Below are 26900 nucleotides of genomic sequence, written 5' to 3' on the forward strand. Positions count from 1 at the left end.
CTTATGAAGCCAGTGCCGCATTTTCTGAGTACCCACCCTATGCAAAGTACAATGTCATGCAACTAAGCACCCACATTTGGTATCTTTATTTGTACAAACTCACTTTTATGAGTAAAATTGAACTCAGAAAAGTTTCTTTGGGGAGCACCTTGGTGGCTCAGTCGGTTAAGGTCCAACTCTTGGTTTCAACTCAGGTCATGATCTCACAGTTCATGAGATCGAGCCCCACATCGGGCTCTGTGCTGACAGTGCAGACCCTGATTGGGATTCTCTGTCTCCCTCTTTCTCTGCCCCTTCTCTGCTCATGCTTTCTCTCTCTCTCTCTGTCTCTCTCAAAGTAAATAAATAAACATATTCTTGAAGGGAAGAAGTGGGGGAAGAAAGGAAAGGGAAAACATTACATTGGAAATCTTATAATATTCATCAATTCTTCTACATTTTTCTCCCAACATGAAATTTTACCTCTCCTTAAAAAGCCCCAAATCTGCTATCCTTGCTAGTTCCTAGAATTATTTCAGATACTTACAAGCTGATTTGTCTCTGGGTCTGAAATTCAGACTATCTCTGGCTACTGATAAAGTATTTATGAACTGAATTTATGTACTGAAGTACTCAGAAAAGCAACAGACTTGAGTCTAAGCCCTTGTCCTATGATCTTAGACAAGTTGCTAAATTTCTCTAATTTCTCTTTAGCGGGGGTCCCAGATCCCTGCTGCTCTCAGCTTACTCATCTAAACAATGAAGATAATCATCTCTTCTCTTCCTTATGGAGTTTTAGCTAGGATCAAATGAGAAGACAGAAATGCAACTGTATTGGAAACTAAAGAACTATCCGATTTAAGATGTTATTCATGGCCCACAAAGCTACAGAAATGAAGCTTCCTCCGGGTTGTTACATGCTGTCGAGCTCCTGAGACAGATAAGATGGCAGCTGGGGAACTCCTCTTCACGGTGCCTTGGTTTTATGCCACCCCAAAGGGGAAGAGCTGGTTGTGCGCCTCGTACCTGAGGCTTCCCCTCCTCCTGCCTGCTGACAAAGCCTTGTCAGCATCAGTTATCAATCAGCGGTGGTTAGCCACAGGTCTCCACTTTCCACCAAAACTGTCAGGCAAGAGCACCGGCAAGAGCCCAGCTGACTCCTTTCTGAGAGAAATTGCTTTAGCTGTTGCTCAGCCTACACACGTATAGAGATGCAGCACACACAGAACAGATGAACGAAGCAACCAATTTCAGTACAGTATTCGATTCTGCCAAAGCCACTGCCTTGTTCCTAGACAATAACCCATTCCTCCAAGTAGGCAATTATTGTTCCTGGTATTCAACTGCATTTGATATCAGTCTTTAGAAAACATTTTAGCGGGGGTCCCAGATCCCTGCTGCTAGGTAGGCCACGTGCCCTGCTTCTAAGTTCTCCCACCAGCCTCTCCTTTTTGTACCATCTGGTTCCCTCTTGAGTACCACTGTGACCACTCAAATTCAGGGGCTGGGAGTTGCAGACACCAAGCTCATTATAGGGACAGACTGTGCTCCTCAAGAGTAATCTCATCATGGGGCGCCTGGCTGGCTCAGCTGGAACAGCATACAATACTTTATCTTGGGATCGTGAGTTCGAGCCCCTCATGGAATGTAGAGATTACTTAAATAAATTTTTTAAACTTAAAAAAAAAAAAAAAGAGCTACCTCATGAGCAAATAGGTACTTGGGCAGAGGCTGGGCACTTCCTTACCTGGGAAGGCAGTAAAGGGGATTCATGTGCCAGTAAAGGGTTGGCCTTGATGACCTCTAAGTCTTTTCTGATTCAGAATCTATGATTTCCAGCCACTTAGCCTCCTACGGTCCTGCTTCTCTTTTCCTTCAGCTAGGCTGGAGCTGGCTCAACTTCTTTTTTTCCTCTTTAAAATTTGTGGTAAAATACATATAATACAAAAATTGCCACTTTACCCATTTTGAAGTGTACAGTTCAGTGGCATTCATTAAATTCACAACATTGTGAAACTGTCACCACAATTTCCAAAAGTTTTCATCATCCCATTAAGCAATAACTTCCCATTCCCTCCTCCCCTTGCCCCTGGTAATCTCTGTTGTCCTTTCTGTCTCTATGAATTTACATATTCAATCCACTGATTGAATAACTGGAAGTCTGGAGAAGACAAAAACCTTTTAAGTGTTGTGACCTTTCCCAGGCCTTATCCGGGACATTAAAAGGATCCAGTTGGGGTGCCTGGGTGGCTCAGTTGGTTAAGTATCCAACTTAACCAGTGTCCAGCTCAGGTCACGGTCTTGTGGTTCTTAAGTCCAAAGCCCCACGTCAGGCTCTCTGCTGTCAGCAGAGCCTGCTTTGGATTCTCTGTACCCCACCTCTCTCTCTGCCCTTGCCCTGCTTGTACTCTCTCTCTCTCAAAAATAAACATTTTTTTAAAAAGAATTAAAAAAAATTTTTAAAGGATCCCATTAGTGGTAATAACTTAGGTGTAACTAGATTTTTCCCTTACCTGCTTATGCAAGAATACCTTGTGAAGCACCTCGTGTTCCCTCCCTTCACTGCCCCCCCCCAGTGCATTTTGGGGGAATCCCCAGTAAAGAGTGGGGATCTCAGTAACTTCATACATAGTAACATCTGCTCTGCTTTCCACTGAATGGCCAGACACAGTAGTCTCCTGCCTAGTATCTGCTAGATATTACTTTATGGGTTAGCATTGTTTTCTGCCACAAGACCATAGTCCCCAGCTGGCATCCATTGGGTGCTGCCGTATCTTTAAGGCACTGCCATCACCCACTGAGTGCTGCCATTTCCTGCTGTAACTGAAGCTTGGAATTCTCAAGATTCCAAAGCTGCATATTGTTCTATTTACACAATGACCTCTTCCTTTCTCTGGTGAGTTACACTTTGTTAAAGGTAACAGAGCAGTGCTGTTTACGGCCCAGTGTTTTACAGGCATTTTAATGAAACAATGGGAAATGCTTCTCCACTCTTATCGTGGCTTTGTTGTAGGTCAGGTTCATGTAGGATTCCTCCTTCTCTCATGCCATATGTTCTCTCCGAGGCACCTCAGTCTTTACAAATTGGTTTCAGGCCTACCCACCTTCCATTTTTTCAGATATACCCAGACGTGTCTGCACTGCAGATTAAGTGCAAATTGGAACTCCTATAATGTAAAGATTCTAAGCAAATGTGGTGAAAGTCCAAAATTAACATCTACCAGTAACACTATACCTGCGGGGAAAATATATGATTAATCAGTACTGGTGTTTTCCCATATATCTTGTTCCCTCTTCATATGGAAGGGGGTACTTCTTTTTGGAAATCTCCTTTTTAATAGGTTCCAATCTTCAAAAGGGTTTATTTATTTCCTCAAGAAATGAAAAAAAAAAAAAAAAAAAAAAATCTATTCTGTGACATCTGATTCCTGACCACCAGAGGGAGATGTTTCTTTTCCTGGTCCCTTCTTTTTAGGTATTGTACTAGGATCTACTGATATGTTTTTGCACAAAAGAGGACGCTTTAAGGCCCAGACCTGGCCAGCTCCCTTATCCTTTTTTGGTCTAACATCTCTTGATTGTCAATCTTAGGCTTCTTTTTTTTTTTTTTTAATTTTTTTTTTAATGTTTATTTTTGAGAAAGAGAGAGAGAGAGACAGAGTGCAAGTGGGGGGAAGGGCAGAGAGAGAGAGGGAGACACAGAATCCAAAGCAGGCTCTAGGCTCAGAGCTGTCAGCACAGAGCCCAACGTGAGGCTCGAACTCATAAACCGTGAGATCATGACCTGACCTGACGTCAGACGCTTAACCAACTGAGCCACCCAGGCACCCCGATCTTAGGCTTCTTGAGGCTCAGATATTCTTTTTACTTCAGACTTTGATCTGATGATTGACAGAACAGCATTACTTTAGGAGCTCAACCAAACCTGCATTTATTGCTTAGATACTGTCAAAGACTGTTACCAAACAATGGGCAGTGCATTCTGGATCTGACTTTCTGATGACCTTGACTTTCTGATGACGTTGTTCGGCAGGTTTGGTGCCCAAAAGTCAGCTGACTGACAGAAATCTTTCTCCAATGGTCAGTCAACATATATAGAGAGATACATGAATGTCTAGCGTATTATAAATAGATTAGCAGCATGATCACTTTTTAAATACGTATGATATGATTTCCTCTAAAAACTAAATGAGAAATAGCAAATTTGGGAAGAAACCTTCTGGAATTTCACAATTACTTAAGCATAACTTCTTCCATGATCTAGAGAAATAATTTTAAACATGAATCTAAAAGTAATAGAATAGCTCCAGAGGAAGAATATGTAATTAGAGGCATTTAGTTATACGTCTAGCCTTTACTGGAAATTATCTTAGTCTCATTAGCTTCTTGGGGATTGTAGTTTATATGTAATTTGAGGAAACATCTCCTTTAGCTCTTTTCTAGAAATTGCCTGTAGACTATATTGCAGCAGAGGTTTTTCTATTCCCTAAAATTTAGATAAAATGGGCTTGGAATTCCATGCTCTATGGAAAGTCCCGTGTCCTAACGCTTCTGTGAATTCCTGGGAAATTTATAATTTCCTGGTCCCTCTGGCTCTGCCTTTCTAAAATTTTGGGGCCCCATCCCTGCCATCTTGTGGTTGTTTCTCTATCTTTGTCCTGTCATTGACCCAAACATGGAGTTCAGCACCTTTCCTTGATGTCTAAAAAAACAAAAACACTCATCCAAAGTCAAGGTGAATGTCAGAGACTTTACTAACGGTTTAGGAAATTGGAAAGTGCTCACATTTTGAACAATTGAACTCACATATTAGACATTTATCCCCATTCTAAAAATTTTGTCCAACTATTAAATAGTTTAGCCATACTCTTTCTCCTCCTCTTTCTCCTTTCCTGTTCTTTCCCTCACTCCCAAATTCCTGTATAATTTCCTATATCTTTATTCCCAACTCCTGTTGTTCATTCCCCTTGGGTCTTCTACCAATATTTTTTCAAGGTATTTTCATAAACAGAACCTAAGAGGACTTCTGGAGCCAATTGTAAACATGATCATATTCTCACTAGCATATACTTATACAGAGGGTTATCAGAGACTTTCTTTCTAACCACGTCACCTCAGCCACCATCTTCACTTAAAACTGAGCTCTCTTATTCCAGGGGTGATGGCTAGTATGCCAGCTGTGATATTTCTGGTGGCCAGTATTACAAGAAAACTGGAAAAAGAGACAGCATCACATGTTGGACTAAATACAGAAAATAAGGTCATGGTGTGTGGGGGAGGGGGTGCAGATAGCGGAGCATGAGGTATTTTGCTGTAATCAACTAATAGTTATTGAACATTTATTTGTTAAGTCTCTTCAGTAAAAGCATTCAGGGAAAAAAAAAAATCTTGCACATGACCCCATGGTTCTATCAGGGATTAACACTCCTAGACTATTAACAAAGTCTAATTTGTCCTACCCAGGCTGAATGGAGAGAAGAGGTGAAAAAACACTTTGAGAAGATCAAAAGTGAGGGAACCTGTATACACCGATTAGATGAAGAACTGATTCGGAGGCGCAGAGAAGAGCTCAGGTCTGCTGCTCTGTCCTTCCCCATCTCTTCTTGTCCCTAGATCTTCATATACTGGCAGGAACTCTCCTTGTGACTCACCATTTCGCCTCGTACACACCTTTCACCTGTGCTACTTACTGTTAATTCTCTTTAAAAGTTAGCTGTCCTTTGTACTGCTGTTCTGTCTTCTCCCTGCAATCTTGTTATCCTCCTTTATTATATCTCTGCAGCAAACACTCTTGGAGCAATGCTCTTTCTTCATTCAGTGCCTGTCCTAGGTGACCTGGAAGGCAGCACTTTATAAGACGTAGCGCCTGGTCTTAAGGTGCTTATGATCAATGAAGAGGTACAAGACACAGTCATAGATAGCCACTGGATTAGGCAAGATCTGTACCACAGATAAGTACAAGGTCATGGGGTCAGCCTTGATTGCATATTCCCATTAACATATAGTATTCTTATTAAGATACCATCAGCACTGCACAAAGGCTACAAATTATACACAAATCACATTCAGATTTTATCTGTGGCCCTCCTGGCTATTCTGTATAGCTGGATGTGACCCCTAAGGATAAACCAAGTGAAAGCTTGGGTTTCCCATCCCCCACTCCAACTTGTCAGAATCATTACATCAAAAAGGGCATCCTTAAATTTAGATGACACTCAGAACAATGCTTTTTTTTTTTTATGTTTATTTTTGAGAGAGAGACAGAGTGCGAGCCAGGAAGGGGCAGAGAGAGAGGGAGACACAGAATCTGAAGCAGGCTCCAGACTCTGAGCTGTCAGCACAGAGCCCAACACAGGGCTTGAACCTGTGAACCGCAAGATCATGACCTGAGCTGAAGTCAGATGCCTAACCAACTAAGTCACTCAGGCGCCCCACACCAATGTTTTTGAGATAAACCATCCTGGTTCTTATTTCATTAGTGTGATTCTTTGTTCTCCCCCAAGGTAGCCAGCTTTGCTGATGCTGTATTTTCTTTGATAGGCATGCTTTGGATATTCGTGAACACTATGAGAGAAAACTTGAGCGGGCTAATAATTTATACATGGAACTGAGTGCCATCATGCTGCAGCTGGAAATGCGGGAGAAGGAGCTCATTAAGTATGTATCCAGACGTCTGTCTGTCCTTACTGAGTTGGGTCTATCAATCAGCAGAAATGTACTGCTCCTCCACACTGATACTACTCAAAACTAAAAATAGCAAATACTTTATTCAATTACCCAACATTCCCTAAGGGATGTGCTGTGCGCAGGTCTCTACCCCTGAAGAAGTTTCAGTTGGGTGGAGCTGGTCGTAGAGAAATGTGCACTTGATAGCCATTTGCAACTTCACCCTATTGAATGACCCCAAGAAAGAGTCCTCATTTCTAGAAAAGCTTGGTGTGGATGAGTGGGAGCTTTTTGCCCCCCCAGGGAAGTAAGGTGGCTGATGAAAGTGGTTTAAGGTATTCTTGACAAGGACAAGAAAACCTGCTGGTCCTGACCAAAACAGCAACCGAAAATAAGTAGGTCATCTACCGTCGCATTGTGTCTCCCGTGAGGTGTGTTGGGGGAGGGAAGGTCAGCCCCTGAGTCCACCTGAGAGTAGAAGAGCACGGTTAAGTCACATTAGTTGAATTTCATATCTTTTCTCCCCTTTTTAACCTGAATAGTAACCTTGTAATTCAAAGAGCATGTATCTGTTAAGTGTGCCCGGCATCTGTGAGTGGAATTAGCCTGTGAAAACATTCTGCCCGTCTGTCTGCAGTGACTGAGATGTGGCTTTTCCTTTCATTCTGCAGGCGTGAGCAAGCAGTAGAAAAGAAGTACCCTGGAACTTACAAACGACACCCCGTCCGTCCAATAATCCACCCCAACGCCATGGAGAAACTCATGAAGAGGAAAGGTGCGCCTCATAAATCAGGGATGCAGACCAAACGGTGAGACACTGTCCCAACCTGGTATTCAGAGAAATGGGAAAATATCTCCCTAAAAATACATTATCACATCATGGTTGGTGTGTCCACTCCGTAGCTCATCATTGGCACACTTGCCTCTAGATAAAACAGGATGGGAAAGTGAGAGAATGTGTCACAAACTCTAGGAGTCTAGTTTTTACTGCCTGAGGACAGAGATATTTATTGACTTAGCATGGAATAGTGAAAAGAAAAAGCACTGGGGGCCAGACAGACCTAGATTCAAATCCCAGCTCTGCCTCTGATAAACTGCATGATGTGGGTCATGTCACTTGACCTCTGTCAACCCCATAGGTAAAATGGTATAACGATCACACATGAGATTTCTTTTTCTTTTTTTGACCTGTAACACACAGAATTGGGTTCATCATAATTCTTGTTTTATGCAACATTGGTCCATGTATGTCCCACTTTTATTTATTCATTGAGTTCTTTTTAATAATGTAGTAAGTGTCTATAAATCTACCACCAAAAACAAAAGGAGGGGCTTTGATAATTACCTATACCCAACCATGTGGGTCCCGTCATTTCTACTCCTGCATGGGACTTCTGTGAAGTTTAAAAACATAAATGTGAGGGGCGCCTGGGTGGCGCAGTCGGTTAAGCGTCCGACTTCAGCCAGGTCACGATCTCGCGGTCCGTGAGTTCGAGCCCCGCGTCGGGCTCTGGGCTGATGGCTCAGAGCCTGGAGCCTGTTTCCGATTCTGTGTCTCCCTCTCTCTCTGCCCCTCCCCCGTTCATGCTCTGTCTCTCTCTGTCCCAAAAATAAATAAACGTTGAAAAAAAAAATTTAAAAAGATAAATGTGAAGAGTTCCTGGGTACCTCCGTCAGATAAGTGTCCGACTTCGGCTCAGGCCATGATCTCATGGTCTGTGAGTTTGAGCCCCACGTCGCTGCTGACGGCTCAGAGCCTGGACCTTGCTTTGGATTCTGTGTCTCCTTTGCTCTCTGCCCCTCCCCACTCACACTCTGTTTCTCAAAAATGAATAAATGTTAAAAAAAAAAAAGTTTTAAGATAAAATTATAAACCATAGGTGCTAAAAATTAGTTTTTGAATAATTTTTTAAAAGATTGCCCTTTCCACTAATTACAGCACATTTTCCTTGTATTAGTTTAATCTTAGAATGCTCTTCTAGTCAGTTGTTTTATTATCAGGCTCTGCTAGATCCCCATTCCTCCCAAATAATGGAGAGTGGACTCTGTTCCAGCCAAGTAATGTAGAGGAGAGAAATGTCCCTAAACCTGGGGTATAGACCCAATGGTGAGACTTGAGAACAATGCAGTAAGGATCAAAGTAAGGACAAAATTAAAACCAAAAATGTATTTTAAGGCTTTGAGAATGGTGGCCATTCTACCATAGCATGACTAATAGAAATCTAAACTACTAAGGAGTAACTACATGGATTAATTCCAATTTTGCTTTTACTTACCACCCCTGACCACCTTCTAGTCAGTTCTGAGAAACTGTTTGCAGATGGCACCTGGCAAAACCTCTGAAGATCCCAACACCTCTTTGTTTTGCTGTATTAATCAGGGACAGAGTTCACCTTCTGGCTCCTCCCTCCATTCTGCTACAGATAAAACTAAGAGCTTTGGAGGAGAAAATAGTATGAGCTCACGTTTACTTTTAATTTTGGCTATGAGGAATATGTTTGGAAGAGTTTGCCATCATCAGCAGATGCTTAGTCTCCACGCTAACTGAACTCATCCAGGAAGGCAACCTGGAACAGGTCTTTGAGCTGCAAAGAGTTCTACTTGCCCCTGGAGGATTTCAGTTTCAGATTATTTGGACAGTCCAGTGATTAAGTTAGAAGCCCAGTGACCTCTGAGGAGATCAGAGAGGAAAAACCATCCACCATCTATGGTGTGTCAGTGTGGGTTCAGTTGGGGACTAAAAAGGAGAGAATCGGAGTTCAAGTATGGATCCACTAAGCCTATCACAAGTAAGTATAATCCAGTACAATAGTCTAAACACCTCATAATAAAGAGAAGCTTGGAATGGGGAAGAGCTATTCCTTAGTGTCAAAAGACTGGGGTTTGAGTTATGAGTCCTGGCATTTAACTTATTTTGTGATGGATACAAGCCAATTAACCTCTAGGATCCCTCAGTGCCATTATCTATAAAATGAATATTGGAAAATGAATCATAGGAAACAAGTGTTTTATACATTATAAAGTGCTTTGTAAATGGTGAAGTGCTGTATCATTGTTATTCTGTGATGTTTGTACTGCTAGGTTCAATAAAAGCAGGCTTCACCTGACTTAGGACACTTATTAATTTTTTTTAACGTTTACTTATTATTGAGAGGCAGAGAGAGACACAGCGTGAGCAGGGGAGGGATAGAGAGAGAAGGGAGACACAGAATCTGAAGCAGGCTCCAGGCTCTGAGCTATTAGCACAGAGCCCGACACGGGGCTCAAACTCACAAACTGTGAGATCATGACCTGAGCCGAAGCTGGTCGCCTAACCAACTGAGCCACCCAGTGCCCCGGGACACTTCTACCTCAGCTCTCTTTTAGGTCCCACCCTGGCCAGTCACTGTGTAAGTAGATACCCATAACTGGGCCTTGGATGGCTCTCTTGCCTCAGTAAAAGCCCCAGGACCTCCTCAATTCACATATTTTCTCTGGCACAATTTGGCCAGGTGACCACAGAACCATGAATCTGAGGCAGGAAGTCGCTTATAGCAGCACAATACCCTGCCCACATTATTATATACCAGTGTTACCTGGAACTTCTGTTCTAAGATGAGCCTTGAACCGTCCTCCTGAGAAAGAAGAAAAACCCATCTCCTACAACCTGATACCTACTAATTTCCGGTGAGCCCTAGCTATTCAAATGCGGTCCTCAGTTCAGCATCATCTGAGAGTGTGTTAGCTCTTGGGGCGCCTGGGTGGCTCAGTCGGTTGAGCATCCAACTCCTGATTTCTCAGCTCAGGTCATGATCTCACAGTTCATGGATCGAGCCCTGTGTCATGCTCTACACTGTCAGCACATAGCCTACTTGGGATTCACTCTTTGCCTCTCTCTTTCAGCCCTCCCCTGCTCGTGTGCTCACATTATTAGAAATGCAGACTCTTAGGCCCCAGACCTGACCTATTCAACCATTTTAATAAGCCCCAAGTGATTTGTAGTTACCTTTAAGCTTGTCCTCTGAATCTCTGATAAGCCAGACTGGAAATTAGGAGAAACTTCTTGTCTGGATTTTGCCAGTAATGCACTGTGAGACCATGAGACACTTGGGCTTTGGATTCCTCCTCACATAAGGTGAAGACAGGACTGTGTCTGTGGTTTTCAAGCAACGTCTGGGACACCCCTGGGCCCGCATAGAGGTGTCAGGGATTACTGCAGAAGTAGAGAAGATGAGGTGGGGGAGCCCTGCCGGGAGGGGGTTCTGCTCTGCCACCCCTCTTCAACTGTTCCACTATATCTGGCGGGGTGGGGGGGTGGGGGAGATATACTTGACATAAAACATCATATTAGTTTCAAGTGTACAATGTAACAATTCAATAAACATGTATATATTTTGAAATAATTATCACAGAACTCTAGTTATGTGATCCATTCATCTGCATAAATAATTCAGCATAAATAATTACATTTTGGGGGCATGTGGGTGGCTCAATCGGTTAAGTGTCTGACTTCAGCTCGGGTCGTGATCTCACGGTTTGCGGGTTCGAGTCCCGCGTAGGGCTCTGTGCTGACAGCTCAGAGCCTGAAGCCTGCTTCGGATTCTGTGTCTTCCTTTCTCTCTGCCCCTCCTCCACTTGCACTGTGTGTGTGTGTCTCTCTCTCTCAAAAATAAACATTAAAAAAAATTTTTTTAAATAAATACATTTTTTTTCTTGTGATAATAACTTTCAAGATCTCTTAGAGACTTTCAAATATGCAATATTTGAAACAGTTGACCATTGAACAACATGGTTTCCAACAAATGCACTTATATGTGAATGTTTTGCAGCACAGTCCAGTATATGTATTTTCTCTTATGATTTTCTTAACATTTTCTTTTCCCTAGCTCACTTTAAAAATACAGTATATAATACATATAATATACAACATATGTATGAATCCACTATTTATCTTATCAGTAAGACATCTGGTCAACAGCAGGCTATTATTAAGTTTTCTGGAGTCAAAAGTTATGCTTGGATTTTTGACCGTGCATGTTATTCAAAGATCAACTGTATCATTAACTATAGTCTCCATGCTGTACATTACATCCACAGGACTTATATATTTTATAACCAGAAGTTTGTACCTTTTGGACGCTCTTCACCCATTTCACCCATCTTCTCCTACTCCCCATATCTGGAAACCACTAGTCTGTTCTCTTACTATATCTATTTTATATACTGAATTTCTCATAATTCATTTGAGAAAAAGGTTCTGTTGTTTAAAAAAAGTTTGGGTCTTCCTGCTCTGTAATTTGCTGATTTGTGTCTATCTGGTCCCAAAGAAGGAAGGATGTAGTGGTCCTACCTGGTATCCTCAAGTCTCTGCCCATACCCATTCATCAATCAGAAACCAGCTATTGTTTACCTATGCACCCTGGAATCAGTGTGTGTGAGGTTTACCTTCAAGCTCTGGCTTCCTCTTGCACATGCCCTACATGACCAGCCCAGACAGCACTTGAAAACAGGACTGTGAGAGGACCTCCTCCCGTAAGGAGCCAGGACAATGCCAGGTCACTCCTCACTGGCCCTTCTCTTGCTGGGTCTGTTCAACCTCCTAGGCTCCGTACTGTTTCCCCTTCCTCTGGCTCCACCCCTTTCTCAGTCTTCCTTAAACATTTTTGAGTACTGAGTGTGAGCAGGGCTCCCTGCTAATGCCCCTCCCAACCAGAGATGGATGGACATAGTCCCAGACCCAGGAGACCATGTCTAAACCAAGATCCTTGAACTTAGCCTCTTGCCTAATTAATCTGAGGTTTCCTTCTCTTGTATCAGACCCCTGTGATTTGTGATCTTTTGTGGGATCTATCTAGATCCATCATCAGACAGATTTCTAATCATGGGCAAACCCATGCCTGTGCTTTGGCATATTGACACCAGGCTGATAGATGAGATTATAAGGAAGAGAGTAAGAAGCCTATAAGGTAGAATTAGAATTTAAAGGGATTGAGTACCTTAGCTAGTGAGGCACAGAATAATATCCAAAAGGAATAAAGGAAATCCTCTATGGGTGAACATCTAAGTTGCTTCTAATTTTCTGGTGTTTTAAACTATGGTATAACATAACATCTTCAGACACACATCTTCATGCACATCTGTTGTCTCCACTGGATAAATCCCTGCCTATGTGACTGCTGTATCACAGGGTGTGTGTGTATCTTAAGGTTTGGGTTACATTTCCCCTAACTTGAATGTATATTTTCATACGTTTAAAACTCAACCTTTTGTTTGCTCCCAGGCCAGATCTGTTGAGATCTGAAGGTATCCCCAGTATGGAGGTGGCTCCCGCCGCATCCCCTTTGTCTGGAAGTCCCAAAATGTCCACCTCAAGCAGCAAGAGCCGATATCGGAGCAAACCACGCCACCGCCGAGGGAATAGCAGAGGCAGCCATAGTGACTTTGCAGCGATCTTGAAAAACCAGCCGGTGCAAGAAAATTCACCCCATCCCACTTATGTACACCAAGCTCAATCCCAGCACCCTTCTTCCCATCACCATAATCCTCTGCAGCAGCAATACCAGCAATGCCCTCCTGCCGTGCCTCAGAGTCACCATCCCAGACTCAACATGCACGGACAGGACATTGCAACCTGCGCCAACAACCTGAGGTATTTTGGCCCAGCAGCAGCCCTGCGGAGCCCACTCAGCAACCATGCTCAAAGACAGATGCCTGGCTCCAGCCCTGACCTCATCTCCACAGCCATGGCGGCAGATTGCTGGAGAAGTTCTGAGCCTGACGAGGGCCCAGCTGTCCCCTGGGGCTGTTGTCAGGCTGACCCTTATGACCCCTGCCTCCAGTGCAGGCCAGAACGGTGTGGTTCCTTAGACATACCCTCTGCTGAGCCAGTGGGGAGGAGACCCGACCTTTTCAAGTCACCAGCACACAATCCCCTCTCGGAAAATGCCCAGGGTTCTGAGAAAATGGAAGAACGTGAATTCAAAGGCTGTAGGTCTGCATCATCCCTTGGCATCCCTCATCACGTCACCCCCCCAGTGCTACCTCGAAATACAAGGCCCCTGCAAAAGGTAAGCCGTAATGACAACAGCAGTATGTGCCACTGCCTTAATGGAATGTTAGAGCCTGTCGTGTGGTGCATATTGGAAAACATGTGTAACACGTGTCCGTTTTGTAAAAGGATGTGATGGCAGAAGCATAAACAGAAGGGTTTTTTAGCTTAGATGCTCTCTTGCCACACTGCTTAAGTGATAGAGAGAATACACTTTGGGAACTACTGACCCCAGAGGACTGGTTCAAATATATATAAGTTTTAAGTAGATAACCAGGGATCTGTAATCAAAACTAGAACTACCCTAGCCTAGTCATGATGGATGTTGTAAGAAGGAAGGGTCCCATTATAAAACAAGTTTGAAAAACAGTATTCTCTGTCCTCCCTTGGAGATTCCTTGTGCACATCAACAAATCCTAGGCTTTAAAAAAATCATACAGGGGCGTCTGGTTGGCTCAGTCGGTTAAGCATTGGGCTTCAGCTCAGGTCATGATCTCACAGTTCAGCTGTTTGAACACCACATCCGGTGAGCTCCAGCCCCGCTTTGGGTGAGCATGTGTCCCACTTCGGGTGAGCTGGAACCCTGCATCAGCTGAACCCTGCTTCTCTCTCTCACCCTCTTCTTCCTCCCTCTCTGCCCCTTATGGAATTCTCTCTCTCTCCCTCTCTCTCTGCCCCTCATTCACTTGTACCCTCTCTCTGGAAAAAAAAAAAATCATACTGTACCTTGTTTAATCCGGCATTTTCCTCACCTAGTTGGCCATAATGGCTTTAAAAATAACATCTATTAATATCCCATGGAACTAGCCTTCTTCATAATATATTTTGGAGGAGTGTTTGCCTGGCTCAGTTGGTAGAGCATGTATGTGACTCTTGAACTTAGGGTCATGAGTTCAAGTCCCACGTTAGTTGTGGAGCCTACTTAAGAAAAAATAAAATATTAAGAAAAATAGTATATTTTGGAAAGCCCTGCCTTTATTAATAACCATCATGACCCAGCGAGTTCTTTGTCATTCAAACCTGTTCTTCTCCTCCTCACCCACTAGATGCCTAGGGTTCATTAGCTTGGAGGCAGTCTACCATAGTGGTTAACAGCATGAGCCTGGGAGCCAGACAGATATGAGTTCAAAGCAAGGCTCTTACATTTAGAACCTCTATGCTGCCCTTGTCTATAAATGGGGCAAATACTGGCCCCTGCCTCACTGGCTGATGTGGATTAAATGGGTTAATACATATAAAGCATTTTGAACAGGGCCTGGAACATAACAATCTTCCAAAAATGTTAGCTCATTTTGCTAATGAGTTAAAAATAAGATTATGTATGAAAAGTATTTAGCACAGGGCAGATACCCACTCAGTCCTTCAGTAATGCTTCACTTCAGCAACACTCAGCAGGAGCTCAGGTGAAGGAATGAAAGGGTCTAAAATGTAAATGAGCTTGTTTTGGTCAACTAGACATTTAAAAGAAGTTGACATATAATTCAGAATGACTAGAATCAGGGATGCCTGGGTGGCTCAGTTGGTTAAGCACCTGATTTCAGCTCAGGTCATGATCTCACAGTTTGTGGGTTCGAGCCCCATGTCAGGCTCTATGCTGACAACATGAAGCCTGGAGACTGCTTCAGATTCTGTCATTCCCTTTTTTTCTGCCCCTCCCCCACGCCCACTCTGTGTGTGTGTGTCTCTCTCTCAAAAATAAGTAAACATTAAATAAAAAAAGAATGACTAGCATCAAGAAGATAAGAAATAACAAGTTGGAGAGGATGTGGAAAAAAGGGAACTCATGTGTAGTGTTGGTGGGAATGTCAACTCGTGCAGCCACTATGATAAACAGTATGGAGGTTCCTCAAAATATTAAAAATAGAACCACCCTATGACCTAGTAACTTCACTTCTGGGTATTTACCCAAAGAAAACGAAAGCACTAATTAGAAAAAATATGTGCACCCTTGTGTTTATTGCAGTATTGTTTACAATGGCCAAGATACGGAAATAACCTGAGTGTCCATCAATGGGTGAATGGATAAAGAAGATATGGTGTGTGTGTGTGTGTGTGTGTGTGTGTGTGTGTGTGTGTGTGCACTTATACACACACACACACACACACACTTACATACATACATATATTCATACATACATACAATGGGATATACTCAGACATAAAAAAAGAATGAAATCTTGCCAATTGTGACAACATGGATGGACCTAAAGGGTATTATGCTAAGTGAAATAAGTCAGACATAAAGAGACAGATACCATATCATTCACTTATGTGTGGAATCTAAAAAACAAATGAGCAAAGAAGAAATAGATTCATAAATGTGGAGAACAAACTAGTGGTTGCCAAAGGGGTGGGGGTGGGGGAATGGGTGAAATAGGTAAAGGGGGTTAAGAGGTTCGGACTTCCAGTTATAAAATAAATAGGTCACAAGGGATGAAGAGTAAAGCATAGGAAATATAGTCAATAATACTGTAATAACTTTGTAAGGTGACCTATGCTAACTATACTTGTTTTGGCAAGCATAGCATAATATATGCACTTGTTGAATCACTATGTTACACACCTGGAACTTATATAAAAATTAATTACACTTCAATTTAAAAAAAAAGAAGTTGAAGCTGAGGGCTACTATCTCAGAACTGTATTTCTTCTCCCGAGTGCTTCTCCCGAGTGACTAAGCATTCCCAGAGATTAAGTTGTGTTTTGGGTGCTCTTACTCCCTATATGGCCAGTAACATGTATTTTTTTCAGTAACAACTTTATTGAGATATAATTTACATACCGTAAAGCCCTCCTATTAAGTGTACAACTCAGTGCTTTTATTCATAGCTATGCAGTCACCACCACAACCAATTTTAGAATATTTTCATCATCCCATAAACAAACCCAGCACCCTTTAGCAGTCACCCCAGTCCCCTCCCAAGTAACATGTACCTTTGAGCCATTCTGATGCCATTTTGAGCATTCTTTGGGCCCACGGGCCAGGAAACACACACCCCATACATTTGGCCTCCCTGGAACAGCACTCCCACAGGACAGTTCAACTTCTCTCGACCGGGATACACTTCCGAGGTATGCTTAGGGTAAATGCTCATCTCGGCAGTCAGTATAACCCCATGCCTGTCTTTACTACTCAAAAAGGCATATCAGAATACAAATTGGTAAGAGTGATAGTATATTAAAACTGACTTTAAGGGGCACCTGGGTGGCTCCGTTGGTTAAGCGTCCGACTTCAGCTCAGGTCATGATCTCACAGTCTGTGAGTTCGAGCCCCACATCAGGCTCTGTGCTGACAGCTCAGAGCCTGGAGCCTGCTTCAGATTCTGTGTCTCCCTCTCTCTATGCCCCTTCCCCACTTATGCTCTGTCACTCTCTGTCTCCAAAATAAATAAAAACATTTTTTAAAAAATTTTTTAAAAACCTGACTTTAAAAGTAAATTATCTTCAAACTTTGGTACGATTACTTGGGCCCAGTTACCCACCTTGCAAGGGGTGATAGTAATCCAGTGCATCATGATTCTGTGGGTAAGGACAGCTGATTTTAAGTGTGACTGTTCTTATGTCCTCAAAGAGAAATGGACTCTTCCTGTGAAGGAAGATCATCTTCTCAGGACACTTACCCAGACTTCCAGATGAACCACAGAGCCCTAGCAATCATGAGGCCTCAGATGTCCCAAGCAGAGCTCCCTTATCCTGGCCAACATGCGGGCTCAATAATGCACTAAGCACCTGTTTAGTGCAGTGTATGCAGTGTTGTATTCATGGTGGAATAAGAAATACAATACAAGATATGGCCCGACCCTCAAATAATGTATGCCTTAGTAGTGCAAATGATATAAGCATAGTAACTATAATATTAGTGAAAAGGTGACTGGTGACATAAAAGGGGGAAAGTAGTTGTTAGGTTTTGAAGAATTGAAAGATCACTTCTTGGTGGAGTCCCTGTGTCAGGGCCTGGAACCATGAATAACAATAATTACAAGGCTGCCCCCAAATCCAGACCTTGTCTCTAGTTTCCCCTCCTCATCGCTCACCTTGGACAGTCTCATGGAGTCCTCACCTACCTGAGGGCAAGGCTCACATTTACTCAGGTCTGTGTGTCTTCCAGCAAAGAGCACAGACCCAGTCATCATGGACACTGAGGAAAAGTTGCTGAATGAATAAAGGAAAACATATATGTTTAAAGATGACATTCAGCAAACTACTATTCAATGCCTTTTTATTATAATTAAATCTTTTATATGGAGTGTGTGTGTGTATGTGTGTATGAGAGAGAGAGAGAGAGACAGAGACAGATTGAGGTAAAACTCTCCCCTTGTTCTCCTCAGAGTGGAGATGACTCCTCAGAAGAAGAAGAAGGGGAAGTAGATAGTGAAGTTGAATTTCCACGAAGACAGAGGTAAAACCAATAAACACCTGTGACTGCTTTCATTGTAATGGGGAAAACCCTGAGTTTGCCATACCTCCTGTTCAGTCACAGATCACCTTTGAACAACCACCTTGTAGGGAGATTTGAACTCACAATTCTTCCTTTCCCATTGCCACATTTTGGCAGCTGGCTATGCACAGCAGATTCTAGTTCATCAGAATTCATTTCTTAGGAGCTTCAAGATGAGGACTATAAATATGGATTCAATGTGCATTTGAGAATGTAGTGGGAATTTTATGAGAGATGGCCATGCTGTTTTGTGGATAATATCATTGGTTTCTGGTGTACCTCCTTTTATTAGTCTCTTGGGCTGCTATAACAAAATACCACAGGCTGGGTGGCTTAAACAATGGGAATTTATCTTTCACGGTTCTGGAGGCTGGGAAGTCCCAGATCAAGGTTCCTGGTGAGGACTCTCTTCCTAGCTTGCAGACAGCAGCCTTCTTGCTGTGTCCTTACAGGGTTGAGGTGGGGGAGTATGGGACAGAGAAGGTGGAGAAGGGAATGAAGGGAAGGGAAAATATCTTCCTCTTATAAGATCACAGTCCCATGGGATTTTGGACCTGCGCTTATGATCTCATTTAACCTTAATTATCTCCTAGGAGCCTATCTCCAGATTCAGTCACACCGGGGTAGGGCTTCAATATACAAATTGGGGTGGAGGTGGGAGGGAACACAGTTCAGCCCATAGCACTCTCCATGCCTTGGATTTTATGCCTGAAGTTAAGTATAATTAATTAGGTTGAGTCCTCCTTCAACCCAGCCTTAAAAATAGCTTCGTGCTTAGCCAGAAATAGTCATTGTAAATTAAAGAAGTACTACATCCCCCTACTTCTAGAAAAGAGCTGCCCTTATGTAGGAGTGGGGAAGGTAGTTTTCCTCCCATAAAGCCTTTTCTGCAATTAGGCATTCTGTTCTTGAAGAATATGGCTCTAAGAATCTGCCAGAAAGGTTTGTGTACCTGCCCAGAAACAGGAATTCTCTGCAAACCAAGGGATTCCTTTGGTAAATTGTATTCTGGGTCCCAACGCTGTGCAAAGAATTGAAATCTGTTCTCATCCCCTGAGCTATTCCTGCCACATTGCTATTGCTGCCTTATTGCCTCCTTGGTTTCTCCTATGCAGTGAGATTGAATCTGAGTAAAATGTCTTTTCGTTCTCTGAACTCACTCTACCGACATCACAATTACGTGACTCCCAGCTTTGTTCCCATGACACACCATACACTCAGCCCACCTAATGGCTTCCCGCCTTTCTTGTTGGCCATGATGCAAATTATATGTATGTTTTTACTGCATGGTTTTCCTTTTTATAACATTTTGCTCCCTATCTCTTTTCTGGATTCCTAGCCTTGAGATGTTGTGTAAGTCCTACTTTAATTTCCTTCTCCCACAGGCTCTTTTCAGGTGTCCTTGGTCCCCCCAGCCTTGCAGCCTATCACCTGACCTTGTCATTGGCGAGGCTCAGATCGTATGCCATCAAAATCACTTTGTACTAAGAGATACAGAAAGATCTGACAATGACAGAGGAAAAAGTCAGTCTTCTTTTTATTATTTGTTTTCTTTTGAAACCAAAGTGAACTAACAGCACTCTTATTTGCTAGGCTACTTATAAACGATGGGGAAAAACTGAAGAACTTTTGCAAATTCTCCCTCTGCTCCCCACCCCCTGCAGATTTTGCCTCATCTGTGCTAAACCCACATGTTAACAGGAATCAGTCATTAGCTGACTCAGCAGTGGCCATAGCTGCAGAGGGAACGTTCCTTCCAAGCTCATCTGCACTGGGGGTTGGCTGACAGGGTGGACACACGTGGCCTTCCACAGCCGCCATGCCCAGTGGAAAATGCAGCTGGTAGAGAATGACACTGAGCAGGGTATGCGTAGACCCGGCCCAAGCTGCAGCTCTGCCTTCTCTGATGGTGTGGCCTGGAACAAGTCACTTTCCTTGTCTGGCTCCAGTGTTATGGCCTGAGAAATGAGTTAGACCAAAGAATCTCTCAAGACTCGTTTACCTGTAAGAATCTGGGAGGTCTGTGTATAAGCAGCTGAATTTCAGTTTGAACTTTTCCATACCATGCATGCGTGTACACAACTGTGATCTGCTGAGTGATCTGTGATCTGTGAGCTGCTGAGTTTCTCAAAGACCAGTAGTAGCCATCAACAGTGGAGTGTACTGTTTAGCCACATAAACATACAAACCAAATGAACAGGAAATGCAAATTTCCTTCTCGTTTGCTTTAAAATGTAATAGTGTTGGCTCCATAGCTCAGGGGTTAGAGCACTGGTCTTATAAAATTTAATAGTGTCTATCCACCTGGAGTTTCGAGTCTCCCTCGGGGGCAGGGAGAAACCTAGAAAACCTCTCACCAAGGCTATGGTCTAAGAACAGTAGTTGTTCCCGTGATTAAGTTCCTCTGGTTTTTTGTGGTTCTAGGCCCCATCGCTGTATCAGCAGCTGCCAGTCGTATTCAACCTTTAGCTCTGAGAATTTCTCTGTGTCTGATGGAGAGGAGGGAAATACCAGCGACCACTCCAACAGTCCTGATGAGTTAGCGGATAAACTGGAAGACCGCCTGGCCGAGAAGCTAGATGACCTGCTGTCCCAGACGCCAGAGATCCCCATTGAGATATCCTCGCATTCAGATGGGCTCTCTGACAAGGAGTGCGCCGTGCGCCGCGTGAAGACGCAGATGTCTCTGGGCAAGCTGTGTGCGGAGGAACGTGGCTACGAGGTGGGGCTTCTCCTCCCTTCTCCTCTGATCACTATAGCTCTTTGGGTTTAGAGCATGCTCAAGTCACTTAGGGTATAAGATAAAACAACTGCCTCCTGGAAGTAAGTAGAAGTGCAGAGATCCACAGAGCTCCCTGAAATAAAGGCAGTTCTCCTAAATGAGGCACAAACATCGAACTGCTCGGGCATCCTTTCTTCTAAGATTTAACTCAAACATCTCCTTCTCCTGACCCCATCTCCCTTGTGGTTAAGGGTACGAGCCTCCCCTCTCCATGTCCCCTGGATGATGCTCTCATAGCACAGGGAACACTTCAATGCCTGTCCAGTGCTGCCTTTGAAGGCAGGATAGCATAGTGGTTGTAAGTTTACACCTGGAATCTGACTGCCTAGATGCCAATCCCAGCCTGAGTTCTCTACTGACTGACCGCAGCATTGGGCAAGCTACTAACCTCCCTGTAGGTCAGTTTCCTTATCCGTAAAGTGGGAGTGATTAACAGCACTTATCTCCTAGGGTGCTTGTGAGGATTAAATGAATTTCTAGATGAAAACCACTTACAGCAGTGCCTGGCACATAGTGAACACTATGTAAATGGGGCTGAGGTGGTATTGCTATAATTGCTATCATCATCGACATCATTTTTTTTCTTCCAAGATTTTCCTTAAATTCCAGTTAGTTAACATATAGTATAGTAGTGTAGTATTGGTTTCAGGAGTAGAATTTAGTGGTTCATCTCTTACATACAACACCCAGTGCTCATCCCAACAAGTGCCCTCCTTAGAGCCCATCACCCATTTGGCCCATCCCCCACCCACCTCCCTCCAGCAACCCTCAGTTTGCTCCCTGTCGTTAAGAGCCTCTTATGGTTTGCCTCCCTCTCCATTTTTATCTTATTTTATTTTTCCTTCCCTTCCCCTTGTTCATCTGTTTTGTTTCTTAAATTCCACATATAAGGCCATGTCATGTTTATATGTCTTCTCTCTCCAGAAGCCCTGCAAGGACAGGACCTCATCTCATGTATCATAGCCAGCAACCCAGCACAGTGCCTGTCCTCTGGGAAGCGTTCCATACATGTTTACTAAGTGATTTCCCAAACAAATTAAGGTTTTCTTTTGTCTCGACTTTGCAGAATCCTATGCAGTTTGAAGAATCGGACTGTGACTCTTCAGATGGAGAGTGTTCTGATGCCACAGTCAGGACCAATAAACACTACAACTCTGCTACTTGGTAATGAAAGAAAACCCATCCTGAAGATATCATGACTATACTGGCATTTCAGATCCTTCCCACCCCCAGACTCTTCCCACTCTCTCCCTGCTTTTTCGTCTGGGAAGAGAGCTGCCCCCTCTTTCTTACCCCTAGAAATGAGCTGCAATAACAGGAACATGAGACTTCGCAAATCTCTTGGAAAAAAATATCCAAATGAAATTAAGTCTCACTGAACATTTCAATCAAGAATGGCAGGGATCTATTTTATTGAATATTCTAGCTACTGTAACATTGATATTTATTTTTGTTTGACATTTTAACACTTTGTACTGTAAAGAGTGAACTATATATAATATAGAGAGAGACACAATAATTTCTTGCAAAAAGAGAGAGAGAGAAAGAGAGAGAGAGAGATAAAGGAAGAAAGAAAAGAAAGAAAGAAGTGGAATTTAGGAGCAACATCGTTGGTAATTTGTGGGGCCAGGAGATATTATTGCTACTTGAACAGGGGACCAGTTCTTTTGGCCATAAGAGACGAAGAAGAGCCAGAGCAAGACATACTGATTATTTTAGAAAACAAAGAAAAGCAATTCCAGGTAACTTGTGAACAGACCACATTAAGTTCAACCAGCTTGCCCACATGGGTGATGGAAATGATCTAGAAGAGACTGATGACCAGATACTTGCACCCAAGGTCCTTGAGGGCATGTGCTTCCTCTAGGAGGAAAAAAGACAACTACACATCTGGAAGCTGATTTCATTTCAAGAACTTGAAGCAGCATTTGGTAGTGAGACTTACAGATAGCATCAAGCCTTGTCTTTGACAAATGCTTCCCTTTTTAATGCTGTCATTGTCATTACCTTGACAAATGTGTTACCTTGACCAATGTGTTGATTTTTCAGACTCAAGTGCCATTTTCTTATAGCCTATTTCCTTTCCACCTGTTGACCACTTCCTTTAGGGAAAAAGGCAGGGGGTGCCAAAAAGAGAAAAAGGAAATTTACAACAGTATTAGAAAAGCAAATGTGGAATTTGTGAAAGTGCATTCTCACAATGTCTCAGTTCAGCTACGTGAAGAAGATCAGATCACCCCTCTGTGGAACCAGGTTACTTGTCTACTAGAGTCATATTGATTCAAACAGAACAGACTTTGAAGGCAGCTAGCGTGTGTGTGAGTCTGTCCAAAGTCCAATCCCGAACCACCCCCTTGTTTTTATTCATTAACTCATTCTATCTGGGAAGCTTTAGTGCCTGGCTACCACTATCAGGATAAAGGCAGCATAAGCAACTTGTAAAAGTCAACCCCTCCCACATTACAATAGCATTTTTGTTAAACGCAACTGGTAAAGTGTATTTTACTGCACTTTGGATCAATGCAGTTGGAAATAATTGAATCTGGAAATTTATAGAAAGAACAACTGATGCTGAGCAGCAATTAGAGAGATTTTACATTGTCCAAGACCTGAGGTCCTGGCTTGTCTCTGGGGTCACGGTCTTTGAAAAGCATCCCAAGGAATTTCATCATGCCTCAGCTTCAAGGAAATTTTTATCTAGAATTTTATATAAAAACGGGTGTTGGCCTAGTTTCCATCTCTGTCTCCAAGATAGGTTACTGTCAAACAACCTCTCTAGGCTCAAGACCTGAAGAACATGGCTTGACTCTTCGACACTGCATCACGTTGGACATTAGGAAAGACTTACACATTACAGGTATTAAACTATTTCCAACAAAGATGAAAACGTTGCCCTCCGCTGGGGGTCGCCGATTGCATCAGCCAAAAAGGAAAGGTGGAGGGAATTTAGAGCACTTCCTTTGCTTGTCTGATCCCTCCATGTGTTTACACTTTATGTTGAGTCGTTGATTTAAAATTTAGTGTCTATAATTTATAGCTCTTAGGTAAGATGAAGGAAAATGTTTAACTTATACAGAGAGCAGTATTGTTTGCATTAAATTATTCCATTTTGTATAAATTCTGTAGCTGGACTACATGAAAGATCTTAAGTTATGGCATTATTATCATTGTTATTTTGTTTTATAATAATTATCATTCTCATTTTCTGTCGATCAGAAGGTGTGGCTTTACAGTGTAGCACAATGATTGTGTTTATTGCTAACCATGAATAATTATGGGTTTTTATGATTTTTATGAAGGAATGAAAATGGAACTGCCATTTGGGAGCTCCCTGGTATTCATCTTAGTTGTATTCCCTCATTTTCTGTGTGCAACAACAATCATCTGAGGATGCGGGTTCTGCCCTGGAGGCCAGTGGATGCACTGTGGCTTTGACTTGATCCTGAAAGCTCCCGGGTGGGCAGATGACTGAGTGAATGGACAAATACTTCAGAAGCTGTAAACTTTCTCAAGTTTCTTAAGAAATAAAATCATGGGACTACATTAGAGGCAAAAAGAGAATTATTTAGTCCCCTGGGAGGAGCCGACCTAGGGAGTTGCTGCCCGGGGCCCATGGGTTAGGCAGATTCAAGAGTGGGCAGCACAGTTTGTCATCTCCTTCTTTCCAGGTCCCATAGTACCAACTTTTTATTTCTCCTGGCTGGGAGTAGCAGGGAAACATAAAAAGAAACAAGCAAACAAAAAGAATATGTATATCATGACATTGACATAAAATGCCTAGCTATGATGTCATCCCGTAATAAGACTAGAGGCATTCTAGAAGGAGGCCTACTCAGAGGGTGATTGGGCCGGAAAAGTACCTTAAAAGGCCATATTTTCCATCCTTGGACTTCAGACCACACTCAACTGTGAATCTCTCTGGTTCATTTCTTCTGGGAACTGAGAGTTCATCTCTTGAGACTTCAGACCACACTAAACTATGAATCTCTCTGGTTCATTTTTTCTGGGAACAAGTCAATGTCCCCTTTCTCTCCACCATAAAACACACTTTAGCTCGTCCAGTTCTTGCCCACCTATAGTGGCAAAAGGAAACAGGAGGGTCGGCTTCTGTCTTACATCTTTCAGTGATGGTCTTCCTCGAAAACCCACACCTGATACCTCATAACTTTGATGTTTTTTGAATTCCCAAATATGATAATGCCATATACCTATCTGGGTTAACTGTTATAAGCATGTTAGGGTAGTAGACAGTGTTGAATCATGAGTCATTCACTGTATTGTTGAGAGTTGAATAAAGCTCCACATTGAACCCTTTTATTTATTTATTTATTTTTTAGTAGAAGTGACGAGAGGCTTCAGAAAAGTCTAGGTTAAAAATAGTCTAGGTTAATGGGGGCGCCTGGGGGGCGCAGTCGGTTAAGCGTCCGACTTCAGCCAGGTCACGATCTCGCGGTCCGTGAGTTCGAGCCCCGCGTCAGGCTCTGGGCTGATGGCTCAGAGCCTGGAGCCTGTTTCCGAGTCTGTGTCTCCCTCTCTCTCTGCCCCTCCCCCGTTCATGCTCTGTCTCTCTCTGTCCCAAAAATAAATAAACGTTGAAAAAAAAAAATTTTTTTTTTAAATAGTCTAGGTTAAAAAGAGAAATGCCTTCTCTATCCCAGCCTTGCCCTTCACTGCCTGCCTTGAGCTAACCAGGACAATTTTGAATCCGTGTGTGTTTCTTGGAGAACAGCTCCACATCCTCTGAGGAGTGCTGAATCTAAGAGCTCAGGAAATTGAAGAGCTGATCCTTCAGTCCTGAGGACTGTGCCACAATGCTTTAAGGAACCTCACAAGACTGTGATTTCAAGCTTCATTGTTGATGGAAAGCTTAACCCCCTTGGGATCAGTGTCCACATTCATTTAGCATCTGTTTTTGACTGACTACAAGATAACGAGTTTTAATCTGTGTTGCAGATGAACATTGGTTCTGATTTTCATCTATTTCTAGAGCATGTCCTCTGGTAACAATTCCTATTAAAATTGCTTTGCAGAGGGACTGAGAAACCAACTTCCTTTGAAATCATAATAGACCTTACTGCCACTGAAGTTTAGACCTGTTTGCAAGATTGGGGGAGCTCCTACTCAAAAAGGATTTGGTACAGCCTACTTGAAGTTCAGATATTTAAAACTTTAGTACCAACAAACCATCCTTCTACAATTAAGGATTTTTTAGTAGGACGTACTAAGTACTGGACATATATTTCAGGGCCTCATTGTGCTAAATTTCCCTCTTACTCTAAGTAATAGATACGATGATTTGGGATTTTCCGGGTACCAACCCAATTTTAAATGCCCTCCCCTGCTGTGAAGCCCTGACACATCCTTTCCATGTGAATGCATCCTCACTGATCAACTAATTTACTTTTTTATCCCCATGTCTCAAGTGTTCCCCCTTTTCGTAAAATGTTCCTACTTGAACTTCCTGGAACCGAATTCTCTAGAATAGAACATACTTGGAATGCAAGGGATTCCTGCCTTGCTCTGCAGTACAGTTTGCTGTTTTGTTTTTCCACGAAACCAGAAGCCAATATACTACCACATACCACCACCTATCACCTCCACCCTAACACCCAAGACTGATGTTATTTATTGATCGCCATATTCTTTCCCGCCCAGCCCGGACACAGCCTCAGAACCTCTCATAACACAGCACTTGGAGAAACAATGACAGCTTGATTGCAAAAGGGGACATCTATTTCAGCATCCCAACTCGAACCTCACAATTAATTTTCTCAAGGTGGTTTGAGATCTTGAGTTAGCCCTGAAGGGAGAATGACAGGACCACACCAGTGTTCTCCTTTTGGAGCCCACCCTGTGGCTGTGGAGGTCAGCACCACTGGCAGGAAAAAGGCCACTTGCTCCCACCCACCGCCCTTTTGGACTACAATTCCAATTGAATAATTTCCAGTCACTGATGGATTGAATTCCAAAGTGTCTCTTCATTTACGTCATTTCATTGTGTCAAATAG

At 42.9% G+C, this 26900-nt stretch overlaps 1 protein-coding gene across 12 annotated transcripts in view; it reads left to right on the plus strand.

Moving 5' to 3' along the window:
- Nucleotides 1–25927, plus strand: part of MAP3K13 (mitogen-activated protein kinase kinase kinase 13) — a 170682-nt gene extending 144755 nt beyond the window's left edge. For all 12 annotated transcript variants that reach the window (XM_086674910.1, XM_086674913.1, XM_086674908.1 and 9 more), the window contains 8 exons: nt 5443–5552; nt 6520–6636; nt 7317–7454; nt 12905–13691; nt 18001–18071; nt 20535–20832; nt 21959–25277; nt 25520–25927. In XM_086674910.1, the coding sequence (XP_086531036.1) occupies nt 5443–5552; nt 6520–6636; nt 7317–7454; nt 12905–13691; nt 18001–18071; nt 20535–20832; nt 21959–22060 (1623 nt within the window). In that variant the 3' untranslated portion in view covers nt 22061–25277; nt 25520–25927. The remainder of the gene's footprint in view (nt 1–5442; nt 5553–6519; nt 6637–7316; nt 7455–12904; nt 13692–18000; nt 18072–20534; nt 20833–21958; nt 25278–25519) is intronic.
- The last annotated feature ends 973 nt before the right edge of the window (nt 25928–26900 follow it).

The sequence above is a fragment of the Puma concolor genome, chromosome C2, assembly GCF_028749965.1.
Source record: "Puma concolor isolate L17-30 chromosome C2, mPumCon1.1.hap2, whole genome shotgun sequence".
Taxonomy (NCBI): Eukaryota; Metazoa; Chordata; class Mammalia; order Carnivora; family Felidae; genus Puma; species Puma concolor.